The sequence below is a fragment of the Amphibalanus amphitrite genome, unplaced genomic scaffold (assembly GCF_019059575.1).
Source record: "Amphibalanus amphitrite isolate SeventyFive unplaced genomic scaffold, NRLGWU_Aamphi_draft 001369F_arrow, whole genome shotgun sequence".
Lineage (NCBI taxonomy): Eukaryota > Metazoa > Arthropoda > Thecostraca > Balanomorpha > Balanidae > Amphibalanus > Amphibalanus amphitrite.
In genome coordinates this window covers 142666-163628 of record NW_024882862.1, presented here as the reverse complement: position 1 = coordinate 163628, position 20963 = coordinate 142666, and the positions used below count along the sequence as shown (strand labels likewise).

At 50.3% G+C, this 20963-nt stretch overlaps 1 protein-coding gene across 1 annotated transcript in view; it reads right to left on the bottom strand.

Annotated features, from left to right (window-relative positions):
- The window catches only part of LOC122372528 (fukutin-related protein-like), a 34871-nt gene that overhangs the window by 1242 nt on the left and 12666 nt on the right, over positions 1 to 20963 (bottom strand). Inside the window, exons 2-7 of the mRNA XM_043349774.1 lie at positions 19719 to 19840; positions 17936 to 17945; positions 16755 to 17790; positions 16038 to 16166; positions 11202 to 11343; positions 2772 to 2918 (exon numbers count right to left, since the gene is read on the bottom strand). Of these exons, the coding sequence (XP_043205709.1) occupies positions 2772 to 2918; positions 11202 to 11343; positions 16038 to 16166; positions 16755 to 17790; positions 17936 to 17945; positions 19719 to 19840 (1586 nt within the window). The remainder of the gene's footprint in view (positions 1 to 2771; positions 2919 to 11201; positions 11344 to 16037; positions 16167 to 16754; positions 17791 to 17935; positions 17946 to 19718; positions 19841 to 20963) is intronic.

Below are 20963 nucleotides of genomic sequence, written 5' to 3'. Positions count from 1 at the left end.
ACTCCCATCGGCCGGTCCTACCCTGCAGTGTGGTATACGGCTCCCAGCGGCCGGTCCTACCCTGCAGTGTGGTATACGGCTCCCAGCGGCCGGTCAGTGTGGTATACGGCTCCTATCGGCCGGTCAGTGTGGTATACGGCTCCCAGCGGCCGGTCCTACCCTGCAGTGTGGTATACGGCTCCCATCGGCCGGTCAGTGTGGTATACGGCTCCCAGCGGCCGGTCAGTGTGGTATACGGCTCCCAGCGGCCGGTCCTACAGGGGGATGTCACTACTTTGCTTCGCCATAGGTCCAGTACTGATGTCGTCGGTTTCGATCCCGGTGACGTCAGTGCTGTCTACATCCGGGAACTTATTGCACTTGGTTCTCATTAGAGGTGGCCATATTGTTTTGTCTCGTGACGACACATTTGCGTCATCGGGATCGAAACTGGCTGTAAACAAATCGCTCAGTGTCGCTACCTACTATATATGGCCTTGGGTCCTACCCTGCAGTGTGGTATGCCTACGGCTCCCATCGGCCGGTCAGTGTGGTATACGGCTCCCAGCGGCCGGTCCTACCCTGCAGTGTGGTATACGGCTCCCATCGGCCGGTCAGTGTGGTATACGGCTCCCAGCGGCCGGTCAGTGTGGTATACGGCTCCCAGCGGCCGGTCTTACCCTGCAGTGTGGTATACGGCTCCCAGCGGCTGGTCAGTGTGGTATACGGCTCCCAGTGACCGGTCCTACCCTGCAGTGTGGTATACGGCTCCCATCGGCCGGTCAGTGTGGTATACGGCTCCCAGCGGCCGGTCAGTGTGGTATACGGCTCCCAGCGGCCGGTCTTACCCTGCAGTGTGGTATACGGCTCCCAGCGGCTGGTCAGTGTGGTATACGGCTCCCAGTGACCGGTCCTACCCTGCAGTGTGGTATACGGCTCCCAGCGGCCGGTCCTACCCTGCAGTGTGATATACGGCTCCCAGCGGCCGGTCAGTGTGGTATACGGCTCCCATCGGCCAGTCCTACCCTGCAGTGTGGTATACGGCTCCCAGCGGCCGGTCCTACCCTGCAGTGTGGTATACGGCTCCCAGCGGCCGGTCAGTGTGGTATACGGCTCCCAGCGGCCGGTCCTACCCTGTAGTGTGGTATACGGCTCCTATCGGCCGGTCTTACCCTGCAGTGTGGTACGGCTCCCAGCGGCCCGTCCTACCCTGCAGTGTGGTATACGGCTCCCAGCGGCCGGTCAGTGTGGTATACGGCTCCCAGCGGCCGGTCTTACCCTGCAGTGTGGTATACGACTGCCAGCGGCCCGTCCTACCCTGCAGTGTGGTATACGGCTCCCAGCGGCCGGTCCTACCCTGCAGTGTGGTATACGGCTCCCAGCGGCCGGTCAGTGTGGTATACGGCTCCCAGCGGCCAGTCCTACCCTGCAGTGTGGTATACGGCTCCCAGCGGCCGGTCAGTGTGGCATACGGCTCCCAGCGGCCGGTCCTACCCTGCAGTGTGGTATACGGCTCCCATCGGCCGGTCAGTGTGGTATACGGCTCCCAGCGGCCGGTCCTACCCTGCAGTGTGGTATACGGCTCCCAGCGGCCGGTCCTACCCTGCAGTGCGGTATACGGCTCCCAGCGGCCGGTCAGTGACAGTGTCGTATACGGCTCCCATCGGCCGGTCTTACCCTGCAGTGTGGTATACGGCTCCCAGCGGCCGGTCAGTGTGGTATACGGCTCCCATCGGCCGGTCAGTGTGGTATACGGCTCCCAGCGGCCAGTCCTACCCTGCAGTGTGGTATACGGCTCCCAGCGGCCGGTCCTACCCTGCAGTGTGGTATACGGCTCCCAGCGGCCGGTCCTACCCTGCAGTGTGGCATACGGCTCCCATCGGCCGGTCCTACCCTGCAGTGTGGTATACGGCTCCCATCGGCCGGTCAGTGTGGTATACGGCTCCCAGCGGCCGGTCAGTGTGGTATACGGCTCCCAGCGGCCGGTCAGTGACAGTGTCGTATACGGCTCCCATCGGCCGGTCTTACCCTGCAGTGTGGTATACGGCTCCCAGCGGCCGGTCAGTGTGGTATACGGCTCCCATCGGCCGGTCAGTGTGGTATACGGCTCCCAGCGGCCGGTCCTACCCTGCAGTGTGGTATACGGCTCCCAGCGGCCGGTCCTACCCTGCAGTGCGGTATACGGCTCCCAGCGGCCGGTCAGTGACAGTGTCGTATACGGCTCCCATCGGCCGGTCTTACCCTGCAGTGTGGTATACGGCTCCCAGCGGCCGGTCAGTGTGGTATACGGCTCCCAGCGGCCGGTCCTACCCTGCAGTGTGGTATACGGCTCCCAGCGGCCGGTCCTACCCTGCAGTGTGGCATACGGCTCCCATCGGCCGGTCCTACCCTGCAGTGTGGTATACGGCTCCCAGCGGCCGGTCCTACCCTGCAGTGTGGTATACGGCTCCCATCGGCCGGTCCTACCCTGCAGTGTGGTATACGGCTCCCAGCGGCCGGTCCTACCCTGCAGTGTGGTATACGGCTCCCAGCGGCCGGTCAGTGTGGTATACGGCTCCCAGCGGCCGGTCAGTGTGGTATACGGCTCCCATCGGCCGGTCAGTGTGGTATACGGCTCCCAGCGGCCGGTCCTACCCTGCAGTGCGGTATACGGCTCCCAGCGGCCGATCAGTGTGGTATACGGCTCCCAGCGGCCGGTCCTACCCTGCAGTGAGGTATACGGCTCCCAGCGGCCGGTCCTACCCTGCAGCGGCCGGTCAGTGCGGTATACGGCTCCCAGCGGCCGCTCTCACCGTGCCGTGTCGTACGGCTCCCAGCTGCTGGCGCGGCCCGTGTCCATCCAGTGCTCGGCGTGCCGGTACACCTCGCGTCCGTAGCGGTTGCGCACGTAGCGGCCCGGGTTGCGGGGCGCCGGGTACCAGCGGCCGTCCAGCTGCACCCTGGTGGCGGTCGGGTGGGGGCCGGCAGCGGTCACTCGGCTGGTCGGCGCTCGGCAGGCGCGCCGCAGCTGCACCTGCCGGCCGGATGGCCGCGGCACGGCGCCACCAACGCCGGGCCATCTCTATAAAGCTAGGTACGATACATTTCTGAAATTCGAAATCGAGCTTCGAACTTTAACAATTGAAGAATTTGTAGTGGATACAGAAGACGGGGTCACTCATCTGATCCGACTCACTGAAACTTTTACAAGCATGTACCTAATAATTTACAAGTATGCAATCAAGTGATTGACGATTATGTAGTAGGACTTATACTGCGAGCGAATGGCAGTACGGCCCTGGCCCGGTTGGCCATGCAGCCAGTGGCGGCGTCCGTTCGCGTTGTTGAGCAGACCCAGGGACGGAGCTTCCTATACATTTGGTGTGGCGGCTGTCAGCCAACTCTAACTGGTGTCCCAGCTAGCAATTTGGTTTGGCTCAAGTCCGTTTTGCCCCGGCAACTCCGACATGCCAGACTTGGGCCGATGTAAACGGAACGCCGTCAGAGCCGGGATTTCGGTCGATATGGCTCTATTCCGGCTAGCCAGCCTTTGCCGCAGCGCTCCCGAGTTGGTATGGTTTCGGACAACCAAGTCTGGCTCGATTCCGGCTCCTTGCTACGGCTCAAGTCCGGCTCCCTACGGCCAGGTCCGGCTGCCCCGTAGCTGCTCTGACTTACTGTGGCTGAAGTAGGTACGGTTGAGGTACGGCATAAGTCTGATACGGCATAAGTCCGGCTGTGGTGCGGGCGACTTTGGGATCGTGTGTCAGCTCCAGCCCCAGACATTGCCCGTACTTTGGCCGGAACAAATGCCGGAGCTCAGCTACCCAGAGTAAAACCAGCTACGGCCGGCGGCCCAGACCAAGTTTGCTGGCTGGGTTGTAGCCTGTAGGGCTTTGTTGCTTTGCAATTTTTTGTCGTTTGGAGGAGCTTTCAAATATCTGTGAAATGCAAACTATCATCTTTGTAATGAAAAGAATTCCCTAGTAGCACATGAATTCTGATTCAACGTTGAATCATCATTGACGCAAATGTCGTATCAACGTAATTCTGTTAGCTACAATCGACCTGATTTCGATGGAAAAAGCAATTAGGCACAACGTAAAATCAACGTGAAATCAATGCTGGATCCAGACTTGTGATCAGCTCAGTTGAGCCGGCTCAAAAATCAGCTCAGCTCATGAGCCGGCTCAACATTTTGCCAAATTGTTGAGCTGTGAGCTGAGCCGGCTCAGTAATGCATTGAGCTGAGCTGCTGTCTGAGCTGAGCTGAATGAGCTTGAGCTGAGCTGAGCTGAATGAGCGTGAGCTGAGCTGAGCTGAGCTGAGCTGAGCTGATTGAGCTGAGCTGAGCTGATTGAGCTGAGCTGATTGAGCTGAGCTGAGCTGAGCTGATTGAGCTGAGCTGAGCTGAGCTGAGCTGAGCGAGCTGAGCTGAGCTGATTGAGCTGAGCTGATTTAGCTAAGCTGAGCTGATCCAGTTCTAATTCTTTTCAGTTCATGCTTGGAAATGAACTCAGGCTTTGATGCTTCAGCTATGAGCTAGCTATGGAGTGAGCAATTACACTGCCTTCGTGATCGCACTTAAAAATATCAAAACTCTAAAGAAATCAATAGTAATCACTAATCAAGCTTAATTTCTTTCACCCATATTGCATGGAAATTGGAAGACCAATTGCAATTCGGCAATTGGGTCTTGGCCTGAGCTGAACTGAGCTGAGCGGAAACTGAACTGAGCTGAGCGGAAACTGAGCTGAGCTGAGCTGAGCGGAAACTGAGCTGAGCTGAGCTGAGCGGAAACTGAGCTGAGCTGAGCTGAGCGTGAGCGGAGCGCAGCCGGTTTGAGCGGAACGTGAGCTGAGCTGAGCCGCGTTTAACTGAGCGGGAGCTGGGCGGGAGCGGATAAGACGGAGTTGAGCTGAGCGAGCTCACTTTTTTCTTGAGCTGTCACAAGTCTGGCTGGATCTATGTCGAAAGTCGGTTATGGTCGATTGCAGGGCTGCGGAGTCGGAGTCGGAGTCGGTCGGAGTCGACAGTTGTGACCGGAGTCGGAGTCGGAGTCGGAGTCGATTTTAGAAACCCGAGCCGGAGTCGGAGTCGGAGTCACCGAAAATCTGTCGACTCCGCAGCCCTGCTAAGTCTGCGGAGTCGGAGTCGGGAGTTGGAGTCGGTCGAAGTCGACAATTCTGCCCGGAGTCGGAGTCGGAGTCGGAGCTGGTTTTTGAAAGCCGGAGTCGGAGTCGGAGTCGGAGTCGCCGAAAATTCATCGACTCCGCAGCCCTGGTCGATTGATCCTCAATGTTGACAATCAACCTGGATGATTCAACCAATTTTAATTGTTACAACCATCTAATAATGTGATTCAGTGACATACGAGCTGTATTATGCCGTAAATTCTAAAACGAACAGAAAATCGTATCGCACAGTCGTAAACCGTTTAGAATGAAGTAGGTCATTAACACATTGCACAGTACATATCAAAAATCAATAATTTTCTACAAACTTACATCGTTTGCGCCAATGAATTGAAAGGCAGAAATTTCTGCCTTTCAATTCATTGATTGAAACAATGCGGATGGCTGGTTGGTTTTAGAGATGTCAATCGAATACCAACTGTTTGGTATACACCGATACCAAACCGATACCGACTTGGTATTTGGTATTTCAAGGCGAGTGCATTTGGTATTTTGTTGGTATTATGAATCCTCACTAATGTAAAAGAGGCTGAGAATTTGGTAACAAGTTGGTATTTTCCTCATATTCCCAAGTCGGTTCGGTTTCGGTATTTTTACATGGATAGGATCCATGGAACCAAATACCTATTGTTGGTATTTGGTTTGGTATCGGTATCACGATTTTCCTTAAAGGGACAGTATCACCATTTTGATGAAATTTGACATTGCCACTGTAAACCAAATTGACAAGTCTTGTGTAATATAACCAATCATCTCTTGGTATATTTACCAACTGATACTTTTTAAACAAGCCGTTGTCTGGTGCATTGCTTGTCAGGTGACAACTACGAGTCAATAGTTACTATGCACACCAACTTCTCAGTATCCAGACCAACCCTACATTTGTTTCAACGTTTGTTTCTTAACCAGTTTTGGAAACTTGTTGCCGCATGGTTATTTAACCGGCGCCTAACTTGTACTGGTCAGCTGGTCAGCATACACATGGTCAGCTGCGCCTGACGTCAGACTTGGCGGACCAATCAGCGGTCGCCGCCAGCCGTTAGCGGGTCCAACCGCCGCGCCGCGGCGCGGCGGTTTCAAACCAGCAGTTGTCGCGCGGCCGCCGTGCAGCCTGGAGCAGCGACGAGGGCTGTTCCAGCATTTGTGCAGTAAAAAGTGAAATATGTGAACTGTGGTGTTCGTGCTGTGAGTGAGGCCCCCTCAGGCCTGCGGGACGCACTAATCGTGCCTATACCCGCGGTCGAGACGCCTCCCTTCCCCTGCGCGCGCAGTGTATGTGGGCCAGACCTGTGCATGCACATGTGAGCAGATGTTTTGCGGTCGGTGTTTTTTTATATTTAAATACATTTATTTGCCTTTAATTCAACTCTTTGTATTTTTAACTTAACTGATGGAGATATATGGGCTGTAAAGCTAATCTGGTTGGCGATCATGATTTATTCGAATTATCTGCGTGATCGTGCAACTGCATGATTGTTATGCTTAATGTTCAGGAAATATTCGTCATACGGGCATGTTATACTTCTGGCTTGATGCGGTGCACAAACCCATGTTCTTCCACATACGCAGCAGTTCTTGCTTCAAAGACTCATATGCTGACGGTGCACGATAGGTATACCTACTGGGTATACCTACCTCATGCATTTACCACATCCATTCGAAAATATGCACTCGGAATTGTCTCCAGTCAATAGTATTAATTACGTGACCGTAATAAATACTAATGATTCCAGAAACTTCCGAATGGATGTGGTGTATGCATTCATTGATTATATAACCCATCAGTATTTCGTTTCTTGTCAGCGCAAGCCTTTGAGCAATAACTGATGCCAGTCATGGTTTTGTGCACCAATTCCAGCCAAAAATAACCTGTCCATATAGAAAATATTTCCTGAATCAGTATCGTGGCAATTGAAAACGAACGCGAATCGTAAGTTCTTAAGGTTATCAACGCAAACAAAGCGATTGTAAGGAAGAACAAGTTCGAACAGAGCGTTAGTACACTTCAAAGGCTAGTTCATCAACAAACCAGGGGTTAGTGAACCGACAAGGAAACGACTATGCCTATCCAGAAGTTGGTAGGTCCACAAGGCCCAAACTAGTACTCAACAAGGTGACGCCTATGCGAATTGGAACCAATTTTGTAGACAAACTGTTAGTTTGTTGGCCAACAAGCCTGGGGTTGGTGAATCGACAAGGTATCGACAAGGTGACGCCTATGCGAATTGGAACCAAACTTGTAACAAGGAGCCAACTTGTAGATTTGGTTTACAGTGTAGGCCCCACCTTTCTGGTCCGGGAACTGAAGACCGATCCTCGAAGCTCCACACCGTTATCCCGCTATCGCCGCTCAAAGTACGAAAGGTGTACTACGCTTTGAATCGTGCTTCACTTAAATGTTTGCGCCGTTTTGAATTGACCGCCAGTAATAAAACTTTTACCCTGGTCATTTCATCAAATTTTATAAAGCCAAAACGTTTTTTCGCACTTATTCATCACCGTTAAATTCATTAAATAGTCGTAGGCAATTTCCGCTGTTTCCTTCGGATTCTAGCGGCTCATCAAAGGAATTCCTCCAGCTTGAATCACAATCTCCCTCCAATGTATGACGTTTATCACGTAATTGTCACGTGATATTTTCTCCCATTGTCAATTGTCACGTCCAATTGTCACTCCCTCCAATTGTCACGTGATATTTTTATAGGCAATACCTAAGGCTACCTCTCCCTAAGGACAACTCAATCAGAAGAACGACCGCGTATGCGTAGCGTCAATAATGTATTATCTGCGCCAGTTCTGTAGTAATTTTGCATGCTTCCAAACTGGCGGCCATGCTTGTATAGTGGTGGTTCGCTCATGAAAATGAATCATGAAAATGAAATGAGGTTGCAATATTTTTCACCGAGTTCGGTCCTCAAACTATGTTTTTCTGATTCAGAAAAATAAGAAATGCTAGTAAAAAAATCAGCTCCATACATGGATTTTTTTTTCGATGATACTGTCCCTTTAATTGACATCACTAGTTGGTTTGGGTTTAGCACGTTTAGCACCACATCCAGTGGACCAAGGCGCTAACCGGAGTCCGCAACTCTCACGCTGTTCCGAGCGGTCAGGTAGCGGCAATACCACGTGCATTGCCCGGGAATCGAACCCGGATGGCCGAATCTAGAGGCAAGGAACTTACCCCTAGCCTTCCAGGCGGTGGGGGGGGGGGGCAATTTTTTGCCCCCCCCCCTTTACTTTTTTCGATATATCTCGAGAACCACTGCGCCGATCGTCACCAAACTTTCAGTACCCTCCCGGGAGCAGCTAGCGCACATGGTGACCAAAATTTTTTCCAAAGGCTATGATAGGTTGGCCGCTAATGACGTAAGAGTGACGTCATTTTTGCCATTTTCGACCCAAAAAAAGGTTTCGCGAGAAGAGCTGTCAGGCCTACAGCTTTAGAGATACAGAAAAATGTTTTAGACATAAAAGGTGTGGAATCAAAAGGGCTACAAAACTGCTATTGCGGTTTTTCAATTTTTTGGATTTTGACCCCCAAAAATCAAAAAATAGATTTTTTGAATATAATAGCCAAAAAATCCAAAAAGTTTTTTGAATTTCAAAAAACCGGAATATATGTGATAGTCCCTACCGCCTTCTATCTACATACCAAATTTGAGATCGATACCTCGTTTTTTGGCCAAGTTATAGCGAAAAAACTGTTCAAAATTGATGACGTCAAATTTTCAAACTCAATTTTTAGCAATTCTAGACCTCGTAGCGCAAAACAAAGACCACCATTAGACTCCCCGTGACGAGCTGCATCGAATCGATACCCATTTTGTGCAAAAATATCAACTTTGAAATTTGACCTTTTTTGACCTGACCTTGACCTGACCTCCACCAGAAAGTGACCTAAACCGTACCTGATGCTCTTATAAACAACACCATTGAGTTGGAAATGAAAAACTGGCCATAAAACATGCATCACATAACCTTAGTAAAGTTGGGCTCATGTGGTGACCCTTGGTGACCTTTGGTGACCTGACCTGTGACCTGACCTGGTATGACCAGTGACCTCTAATAGCAACATATGTACTAGACAACTGACGCCTTATCGCTGATTTTCGACAAAATGCGTTTTACTCGGTGTTATAGCGCTTTCCCTAGAAGCCCTGTGAACGGTGAAACATTTTATCTTTGACCTGACCTGTGACGTCATCGGTGACCCCGAGGTCAATGAAATTTGGTTTCCCTCGACAAATTTGACAGGGCTATCGAACGCCGTTTGAATTTTTCGGATCCGTCCAGTAGTTTCGGAGATACGGGGGGGGGCAAAAAAGTGCCCCCCCCCCCCCCACCGCGTGGAAGGTGGCTGGTAGGCCCACCGCCTGCCGGGCTAGACCGGAATGTTCCCCGAAACAATGCGGATTGCGGAATATTCGTGACGCCGCCACGCGGCCGAACTCTATGCCTCCACCGCGCCGCTAATGCCTTTCGCCGACAGAAGACGAGGCAACCAAAATATACGGTCCGCGACACTCGCGGTTACATTAATGATGAATCAATGTTGTGTGCGCTACTACAATCGCTGTATAGGGTAGGGTGGGGTAATTTGAACATGTGGGGGCTGGGGCAATTTGAACATAGTGTGAATAACACAAAATTACTGAAAATCCATTAGTGGGATGACAATAAGACCAATGAGAGAAAGTATCGTCACTAAAAGGGCTATCATATGAACGGGGTTTAAAGTTTCAGGGAATGAAGATGTTGACGCACAGTGTAAAAAATCAATTTCGCAAGGATAAACGCCTAACAACACGTCATTGCAACTTCATTGCAGCGCAAAATCTTGCATTGCTAGCGCCTAATACGCAACGGCTTTTGTTGTACAATGACCTAATCAGTGTCTTTAATCCAAGAAATTTGCTTTTGAACCCTGTTTTTAAAAATGGCAAAATCACTTTTAGCGTGGGGTAATTTGAACATAGTGTGATAATTTCAATGAAGACAGGGATAGCTCCGAAAAAAACAACGCTCCCAGTTTTCTTTTGCCAATATTTTCAACCCAAAGCAGTAGCAGATAAGTGATATCAGTTTTAGAAAATTTACGTCTAATATCCGTCTAATGTCCGGCATTTTCGTTGATTTTCCGTTAAAAAATGTTTAAGTCAACTATTTGTCCAAATATGTCCGAAAATTATGCAGCTATCAACACTCAAAACCGTCATTTATATTGCTTATCACGTAATTTTACCAGCCGAAAAGTGTTCATTATATTGAGAGCTTAACAAGCTTTCCATTCGCCAATCAATGCTACGCACGATTACTTGATAAAAATGCTTAAATGTGGCAGGCCATCGTCCAACGTTGTCCAGAAAACTATACCTTTGTGCAATCAATTCCGAATTGGACATTATAAAGAATCGAAACTCCGAATGTCCAGGCTCCGATTGGCACCACTATAACCGATGTAGTAAGGTTTGGTAGAGTTTTTATCGAACGGAGATGATAGGCTTTCTGTTAATTGAAGAGAGGCGAATTCTGTCAACTGACCGGTATGCAGCGTGCAGATATTGATACTCTGCAACTCTTATTTTTGTTGTTGTGTTGATTTTTCAAATGATGGTATGTTTAGAATTGCTCTGCCTATTCGTTTATGGGTCAAACAACATCGGTGCTGGCGAGACTATCGTTTTTATGGCAGGTAAAGGCAGTATGTTCAAATTACCCCACGGTGGGGCAATTTGAACACACCGTGACTTGGTGGAGAAGTGATGCTATGCTATTCAAGGTATGCTCGGCTCGTCCAAAAATGAGGCTTGCATGGTGAAAGCAAGTGACACATGCGCTACTGAAACAGTTTTTCTTCATCCAGGGTTGAGCTGGAATTTGGTACAACGGAGAAGACGTAAAAATATGTTCAAATTACCCCACACTACCCTAATCAATGTTGTAGGGTTAGTTCAGCGTAGCATTTTTTTTAACTGTGTGGGTTTGACGACTTTTTGCCCCACCAACGGTTCCCTGGAAGAGCTCGCTGCACCCATTCGAGCGGACCTGGTGGGCGGCAGGCCGTGGCGGCGCAGCTTCTCCGTGTCCAGCCAGTGCTGGCCCCACAGCTCCAGCATCCAGTCGTCCTGGTACACCTTCGCCACGCCGCCGGCCGTGCGGTTGTCGTGACAGCAGTACGGCTCGCTCTCTGCAGGCGCACACAGTGTCAGAGCCCAGAGGTATGTACCTCAGTCGGATGCAGAATCGGCATGGGGTAAGGTGCCTAATTAGCGACCCCCTTAATTTGGGACAGCAGTTTGATAGCGTCTATTCTAAATCCTCTCATGCAAAGAATTTGGATCTTGCTTAAAAACTGATCTCTTGGGAGCGATTGCCGCGGTTCAATATTTTGCGTCGAAATGGGTCGAGCATGACGTCACTCTGACGTCATTTCCGACCGACTAATGGTAGCTACGAAGTTCATATTTCGACACAAGGTGTCAAATTGATGCAGCCGAAGGTACTGAAAGTTGGCGTCGATACGTCAAGCGGTTTAAAAGTTCTTGCAGAAAAACGGGAGGGGGGACTATGAATACCCCCAAATAAAATATATAGGAATGTTGTTTTTATGTGAAGCGATACAGATCTTTAGATTTAAAAACCGGGGCTTGGCGAGGGACGCTTTATGCTCTGTGCCCCACGGTGTCTCGAGAATACCAAAAACGGCAACACGTAGCACCCGTGTTTTACGGTCTTTTAACGACCCCCCCCCCCCCCGGCGCACACTGGTCGGAAACGCTCCAGCGAGAGGCCAGCGGCCTTTCCGCAAAAGTTTTTTGCTTGTTATTCCACAACTAGTGAAGCAAACTTCATAAAACTTTGCATACCTTCTCTGTCATATGTAAGCTATCATTTGGATGTCAAGCACTAAATATATGACGTGAATCTGTTAAGTTATGACGTCATAATTGAGTATAATACAGGATCTAGCACCACTTTAAGTGAACAAGGGAAATTGGAAGCTGCTATTCGGGCACCGGGAATGGTTTCATGCACTCCTTGCAAGGTCCGGTGCTTCACTTTAGCATTGTTGACTTTGCGTGACGTCATTTATGACGTCACTAAGGCCATATAAGTTTTTCGTCAATAACTCCTGATCAGATGGAGCTAGAGAGTCGGGAAAGCCACCATTGGACTCGGGAAGACCTGCCGAATCGAGTGATATGCGATATGTCCTCCTTCAACCATTTTCGTGACCTGAGGGGCTCCGACCTGACCTTGACCCGAGGTTAACGCCTTAAGTTGACTTCACCCGAACACCAAGTATAGCATTCGACGCTCCTGAGCCAGACAAGCACGATGATGCCAGAATCGCGGCAGTGCGACCATTTTTGGCAAAGTATTAACCAAAAACCGAGCCCGTGCCCTGTGGCACTTACCTGACCTAAGAGGTCACTGGCTGACCTAAGACCTTAAATCGGGTAGTACTTGCTGCGTCTTATAACGGCACACAAGCTCGTTTTTTTCTGCGAGGCTCTAGCTCAATTAGAGGCGAAACGGCGAGGGAGTTGTATCAACCCTCCCCGGTCAATATAGAAAACCAATCGGTCCGGCCAGGGCTAAATACCGGAATTGTGATCTAATGTAAAAAGACGGCCCAAGGTAACCTGACGCCAGTGACAGGTGTCCTATATTCGCAGCGTCTTATATTCACGAAGGTCTCAATTTCCACTTTCTTCAGCCGAGTGATGGTTACTAATAGCAAGGCTCTCTAAATGCAAGCCGTAATCGCCACGCAATATGTGGAAGGCTTTTGATGTCAAGACATACATAAATGCAATAATAAAACCATATTGTATGCGCTTTCCACAAAATTCATAAACTCAAGCGCGTCTGTTTTTAATGACCAGTCAACTACGCATGGATGCGTGCAGGCCACACAGGTCAGCGTAAGCCGGGCGCGGCGGCCGAGCCGAAACTGGGGCGGGGCGGGCGGTAGTTGGGTAGGAATAGCGGCTCCTGTAAATTTTGTGCAAATATGCGCAGTTAGCTTTTATGTTGCCCTGGTGTAAATTTAAATCCTGCTTCATCTCACAAAAAATCAGAGTGGGACTAGATGGGACTAACTGTTGTTTCCTTACCTAAACTTTGCAGTTATATTCCAGAATCACTCTAGGAGAGCCCTCATAAAAAAGCTACAGTAGATCTTAGTTGGGGAAAAAGTATACCAAAAAATTTGCACTGACCAGTCGGCAACTTCATAACAAACATTTTGATGCATAATATGTGGGATTTCAATTTGGTGTCTATCAGCAATAAGACTCTGAATATCCGGCTCTAGAAACCTCTTGCTCCGCGTCAGTTTCCGAGTTCTGGGATACCCCATCTTCGGGGGCTGATTACAGTTATTTTTGGTCACCCGGATTAGTTTTTTTGGCCTAATTATAATAATTTGATCAATTTCAAATCGATCTATATAAAAAATAATCCGAAACTCCGGAATCGCCCGTGGCCTCCCGTGAGGGCGTTTCCGACCAGTGTGCGGCGAGGGGGTTTGATTTAAGCCCCCAGTAAGTTTTTTGCAGATAGCGTAAACATGGCGGCGAGTAACGCCGCCAAATTCAGCATCCCCACAGGAGCATCCTTTAGGCACATACGCATCCTAAAAATTTCAAGCCTCAGTCCTTTCAGGTCAGGGTACCAGGTGGCAGGTCACAAAACCCACACGAGGCAGGGTAAAAAAATTAAAGCAATTGAGCGGCGACGGAATCACAAAGTTTTTCCTTAATAGCGTCAGCGTGCCGTGGCACGAAGCGGCACCAAATTTCAGACACGGTTTAAAATAATTAGTTGAGACGCGTCCTGAAAATGTGGAGTGCCATTGACCTCAGGCAAGGTCACCAGGTCACCAAATACGTTACAGTGTCAAAATAAAACTAAAATGACGCTATTTCTTCTTTGAAGCCTAGAGTTTTGCATCGATTTGATCCAAACTTGCAGAATGGGCTAAGCTTGCCAATTGCCATTACATGTTTTCAGTCGGGTGACCTGATTCTGAGGCCAAGTAGAACTCATGACCAGTTATAAGGAAAAATTGATGAATGGCTCCGAATAGAAGCATATTTGCTCCATTCCCCTTGTTTTGGTGTTTTAGTACTACCTAAGTGGATATCAATAGGTACGTGACCAAGTTTGTACTTGTATGCTGCAAAAACGCTAGGGTCAGGTCAACTGAGGTCAAATTGGCTCAAACTACATGTGTGTTTACTATTTACTTGGTAGACAGTGAAGCTACATATTAAAAAATGGCCTGTCAATGTGTTCCTTGTGATCAGCCGAATTGAATGCTAAGCGACGTGATGCATTCTGATGAGGCTATTAACTTAAAAGCATTATTAGTTAACCCGTGCCCCGTTGAGATCTGGCAGGTTCCACGTCCTGTTGGGGGGGGGGGGGCAAAGGGCCCCCCGTCGTACCTCCGGAACCAATCACCGGATCGGAAAAATTCAGACGGCAATCGAAAGAACTCATCAAGATGCACAAGATAGGATATCGATGACCTTGATCACAGGGTCAACCAAGGTCAAATCAGTCCAATTGGCAATGACAAGAAGTCGGTCATAAAAATGAAATCTAAGTTTTCAAAATGAGTCTGATGTGATGTAGGTACATGATATACCTGGCATGTGGATAGTCACCTGAGTGGATGATGACCTGTGACCTCACAACAGGGGTCAGTCTCGACCAATCAGAAAACACTTTTGTGAATCGTAAGGAAAGGCATGTTAAATTGTGATTATTCAAGTCTTTTTGAAGACATGTCATACATATGCATCCACAGAAACCTCCTTGACCATTTTTCTTGGACTTATGACGTCATTGGAAGGTCAAATAAGGTCAAATTGTACCGGTTTACAACGAAAAACATTTTTTTTTGCGTAAAGGTGACTTTAGTCACGTTAAGGATCATATTCAGTGAGCAAGAGGTTGATAAGAATCATTAATATTACTCCTGACTGATTTCAAGCACAAATATCGAAAATATTGTGACGTCATAAGAACAGTCGCTACTTTTTCAGTCATTCAAATGGCTATATCTCAGGCAGTTTTAGAGATATTTTGTTAAATTTTGGCATGTGTAAGGCCAGTTAGAGGTTCTCTAACATATATTCCGGTTTATTGAAAATTTCCACAAATTTTAAAAAATCTCAATTAATCAAAATGTTGAGTTAGAAAATCCCTAGATCTAGAGAATTTTATATTTTGGAAATTTAGATGGCCATTTTGTTTGCCATGCTTTTTCATACCTACGGTCCAATTTTTAAGTCACTTAGTTGAAACCCTGATTTTCTGCGATTTTTTCTCCGTGAGCAACTTTTTCGACGAAAAATCGCCGAATATGACCTCAGTTTGACCTCTATAGCTCGTGACCTGATATGACCTGGGACCTATTTTTTCAGGAGTTGTGTAAAATTGATGGCCAGAGAGGCACTTAAAGTTTCAAGTCGAAATTCGTAGCCGTTTCCGATTTATCTGCGAAAAACCACAGGAGGGGCCCTTTGTCCCCCCCCCCCCCCAACGCGGGTTAATAAAGTTCCCTTAATTTTGAGTGGAATTTAAAAGTTCACTTTAACCAGCGCCCTGGTGGGGGATGCTATTCCCCCCCATATTTTTCAATGGGTATATCTCCAGAACCGCTACGCCGATCGTCACCAAACTTACAGTACCCTCCCGGGCATCAGTTTTACACATTGTGACCGACAATTTTTCCAAAGGCTATCATATGATAGGTTTGGCAGCAAATGATGTCAAATCGTCACTACCCATTTAGGACCCAGCGGAGCCCTTGCAACCTGGCCGCCCCCACTGGCTGTCCTGGCGAGGGCTGCGGCCAGTGCTCACCTGGCACCCAGCGGAGTCCTCTCAGCCCCCACTGGCCGGCCTGCAGCGCCAGCAGCGCCATGTCGCCGCTGCTGAAGGCGATGTCGGCGTCACGCTCCCACGGCAGCACGGAGCCGAACTTCACAGCCCCTGGATACAAACACACAGAGAGTCGAATCAGGCTCTGGACACACGGAGCCGAACTTCACAGCCCCTGGATACAAACACACACAGAGTCGAATCAGGCTCTGGACTAGTGATGTCAAATGCAGAAAATCTTAATACCGATACCAAACCAAATACCAACATAAGCCATGAAGAAATACTGATACCAAACCAACTTCATAACATAAGGGAAATACCGACTTTTAACCAATTGCTCAGCCTTTTATACATAAGTGAGGGTTCACAATACCAACAAAATACCAAGTACATGACGATTGAAATACCAAATACCAAGTTGGTATCGGTTTGGTGGGACACACGGAGCCGACTTTCACAGCCCCTGGATACAAACACACGGAGCCGAACTTCACAGCCCCTGGATACAAACACACAGAGTCAAATCAGGCTCTGGACACACGTAGTCGAACTTCACAGCACCTGCAGACGGACACGAGCTGCTTCTTCTCATAAATGATATTTCCTTACATGGGTAAGTACTAAGTACACACATCCAAGCGTGACGTACACTTTCAGAAACGCCTTCAGGCCATCTCTCTCTCTCAGCCGACCCACCGAGCAGCGTGCCCTCCTGGAGCTCGCAGAGGGCGCCGGTCCGCTCGCAGTCGTCCAGGACGGCGTGGATCAGTCGCAGCAGCTGTCGGCGGCAGCAGGGCGACAGCAGCCGGCCGGGCCGCACCTCGCACGGCAGCCGCAGCTGCTGGCAGCTGAACTGGAGCCGGCCGCCGGCGGGCGGCTCCACCAGCGTCAGGTGCAGCCGGCGCGCCTCCTGCAGCCAGTCGGTGGCCGCGGCCGGCCGCTGCCGCCGCACGTGAAACATGACGTCCGGACAGACCAGCACCGGCTGCTGGCCGGCGCCGCGCACGTCCAGCAGCCAGCGCTCGAGCGGCAGGCGGCTGCTGTCGGCCAGCGGCCAGCGGCGCAGCAGCTCGGCGCGCGCCAGCAGCGGCCCGGCCGCGTGGTCGCAGCGCACACACTCGTGCCGGGAGCGCCAGTAGCCGGCCCGGTAGCGCAGCGAGTAGTTGGCCAGCCGCACCTGGAAGCAGCCGAGCGACCAGCGTCCGTCGGGCCCGCGCGCGGCGCCGGCCACGGCGGCCGCCCGCTGCCGCTCGGCCTCCCGCAGCAGCCGCTCCAGGTCGGCGTCCGAGTCGAGCCGCTCCAGTTCGGCGCCCAGCAGCACGTAATCAGTGGCCGCGCCGGCCAGCAGCCGGTTCAGCAGGGCGGCCAGCGGCGGCGGCCGGCCGGCCGACGCGGCCACCGGCACCTCGGTCACGTCGCGGAACGGCGCCAGGCGGCCGCCGAGACCGTCCACCACGGCCACGCGCGCCGGCACCCCCGGCAGCTGCTCGTTGAGTCCGGCGAGGACGCGGCGCACGCGCGCCACGTCTGCCGGCTCGGCGACGACGAGCAGCACGGTGAGCAGCCGGCCGTAGTCGCGGCGCAGCGGGCACGCCGCCGACCGCCAGCCGTCGTAGAAGAACGGGTAGCCGACCGTCGAGTTGACGTAGTGTTCGGGACAGACGCGCCGGACGGCGCCGCGGTCGGCCGCCGTCGGCCGGGCCAGGCTCAGGTGGAGTCGGCGCCCGGCGCGCTGCAGGGAGCTGAGGGCGGCGGCGGCCAGCCGCCGGCCGGGCGCGTCGGCGGAGCGGGCCAGCCGGCTGAGCGCCGCCGCCACAGAGCTCAGCTCCGATCGGACCGAGCTTCTGCCAACCAGAGCACCACAGCGCACATCTCACAGACCAGCGCCTGGACGCGGCAGAGGACTCGGGGAAACAGCCGCCTCCAATAGGAGCACTGGGCGCGCCAGAGGACAAAGGAAAGCACTCGTTTTCAATCAGCGATAGGGGAGACGGCAGAGGAAAACACATTTCATATCTTATTATTTCATATATTAGCTCTGTGGGGGGCAGTTATCGTCGGAAACTATTTCAAACACAACTCTCAATGCAGTGGCGACGGAACAGCTTCAATTAAGGGGGGGGGGGCACTGCCGATTTTTGGTCCCATTCTTTCCATGCAACGCCTAATGTTAGGGCTAATGTTAAAATGTCAAAATCAAAGGGGGCACGGTGCCCCGGTGCCCTCCCCGTTCCGCCGTCCATGTCTCAATGGAAGGTACAAGCCGAACCTTGTTATTGTTTGTACCTATCCGTATCCACTACTAAAAAATATCATTTTCTTTATTTTTGACCTTTTGAAATAACCGGAATAACTATCCCGGAATAGCTAGGTTGGTATATGAGTCGATCCTTTGATAAAAGCTTAATCTTAAGTTAAGTAGTGTAGGGTGGGGAAAAGCGCTTGCCACCCACCCCTAGCTTCCAGACTTAGTAGATCTATTTTACCTACAAATTTAACCCGCGCATGACTGAGGGATCTACAGAGCCCCCCCTCCCGTTTTTCGGCCGTATCTTCTAAACCGTTCGCTGGATCAACACAAAACTTGCAGTACCTTCAGCGGCATCAATTTAACACCTTGTGTTAAAATTTCAACTTTCTAGCTACCATATTTTGACCGGAAATGACGTCAGAGTGACGTCATTTCGGCCGATTTTGATGCAAAATATTGAATTACGGCAAACGCCCTCAAGAGCTTAGTTTTAAAGCTAGATCCAATTTCTTTGCATCGGTGGACTGCAAAAATCGTAGCAATCAAACTACCATCTCGAATTTTCGAAACTTTGAAAATGTCGAAAAATATGTTTTTACAATTACAGAAAATATATTTTTTGATTTTTTCAAAAAGTTTTTGATTTTACTCAAAAACCGGAATATAACACACTGGTGAACTACTCTAGCACGTTTGACAAATCAACATCCATCCTCATTTAAGCCTTAGTACCATCAACAACTCAATCCGTGCATGAGGCAACTATCCTGTTCCTCAAGTCGGGACAAAAAAGTCGCCGGTGTCCACTTTGCCCCGGGAGTTGGGGCAAAGTGAGCAGCCTGCATAGGTGTAAAGTTTTGCCAATATTACCCATTATGTGGACGCCTTTAGAAATGAATGAAGTTTAAATGACAGGCAATTTAATAGGGATCATGTTGACAAAGGAAAAATCTCTCCAAGTTCGAAAAATGAACCGTCGGCATAAAAACACTAACATTATGGTGGCCCGGCCCACATTGCCCCGGTCTCCCCACACTCAACCCTAGACTAAAATAGGTGTCAACCCTGTCTTGGGACCGATCTTACCAATGATGCCGGATTTAGGATCACTCGCTTGAGTTACCGGTTGTAATATGAAATGTTTTATTTTCCTTTACGTCCAGCTAATCTCGCCGAATATGTTAAGCTTAATGGCGTGGATAATTGTGAATGTTGCCTGAATGAATGAATGAATGAATTAATGAATGTTGAATAATTATGAGTGTTACCAAATGCCGTGAATGCGCAATGCGCATTCACGGCGTTTGGTAAGATTGGACACAGATAAGGTTTGGTTATCAATGGTCAGGTGTGACGTCATCCTCTAGCATCTCCCTCTCCCTCCCTCCCTGTCCCTCTCCCTGTCTGACCGCGGCTCGTTGTCGGGTCGGCAGGCCGGCATCAGCAGCAGGTGGCAGCAGACGCCCGCCGCCAGCAGCAGCAGCAGCGCGCGCGCTGCACCCAGCGCTCGCAGCCGCCGGCCGGACCGCGCCTGCCGCACGCAGCACCACCACACACGTCACACATGGATGTTACGCCGCACGTACAGTAGGTCTACTAAAAAAGTCCCCCGCTCCAGAGGCGGCCGGCCGGCCGAACCCCCGGATTCCAGCCCCGACTCTATTGCGCAGGCCGCGGCAGTGACACGGGTCAGGTCGCGGCGCCCGGCGAGTGGGTCAGTTGGCGGCGGCATGCCATGGAGTGAGGACGCCGTGTGTGGGGCGCAGAGATGCCGCAGTGCAGAGGAGGAGAAGATAGTGACTCTGCACGATGCCGGAAACGATGCCGGAAACGATGCCTTTGTGATCTAAATTAAACACCTGCACTGCAGTGCATATCCTCCCTTGCCCCATTCCTATTATATCGTAATCCTTCAATAATCCGTAATGACCATTCAACGCAAGCAAGCAAACAAAACAACCCGTTTAGTGGCGACATCATCTCAGATAAAAAAGCGAAAGTGATGATTAGAATTGACTTTGCGCGAGGGCAAATCGAGGGGTATATATGTATCATATGCCGAGTATTTTATTTCCATCTAGCAAATTAAGATTGGGGATCTTGTCCAACAAGTCAGCGGCCGTTCTAGACACAGACAAATGCTTTGTTTTCGGTCGCATCATTATCTGCAATAATTCGAAGCGAGGTTTAACCCTCGCCAGCCGAGAAGAAGGGGTGGATGCCGCCACCATGCATTTTTTTGCGGTAGCTCAAAGCACACTGATGATAGAAGGCTGACATTTCATATGCCTTACATTTGATTCAAGCCGGATCATTTAACCACGTTTTCATGTCAGGTCACTTAACTATGACGTCTAACCTCTGTAAACTGCACGGTTGTCGGTTATAAAATGATGCAAATCCATAATGCACTTAGTGTCATGATATAAGCATAATGGGAAAGTATGGAAACTGTTAATTTGGCGTCGGAAATGAGCTAAAACTATACCTCATGCACATGAAATCGTGACTTCATACATTCTTGGCAAGGTTTAATGCTTCACTTTTGCATTGTTCACCTTGCGTATCGGAGTGCTCGTCAATAGGAGTGCTTCGTCAATAACTCCCGATGATCAAAATGAGCTAGCCAGTCGGGACAGCCATCAATGGACTCT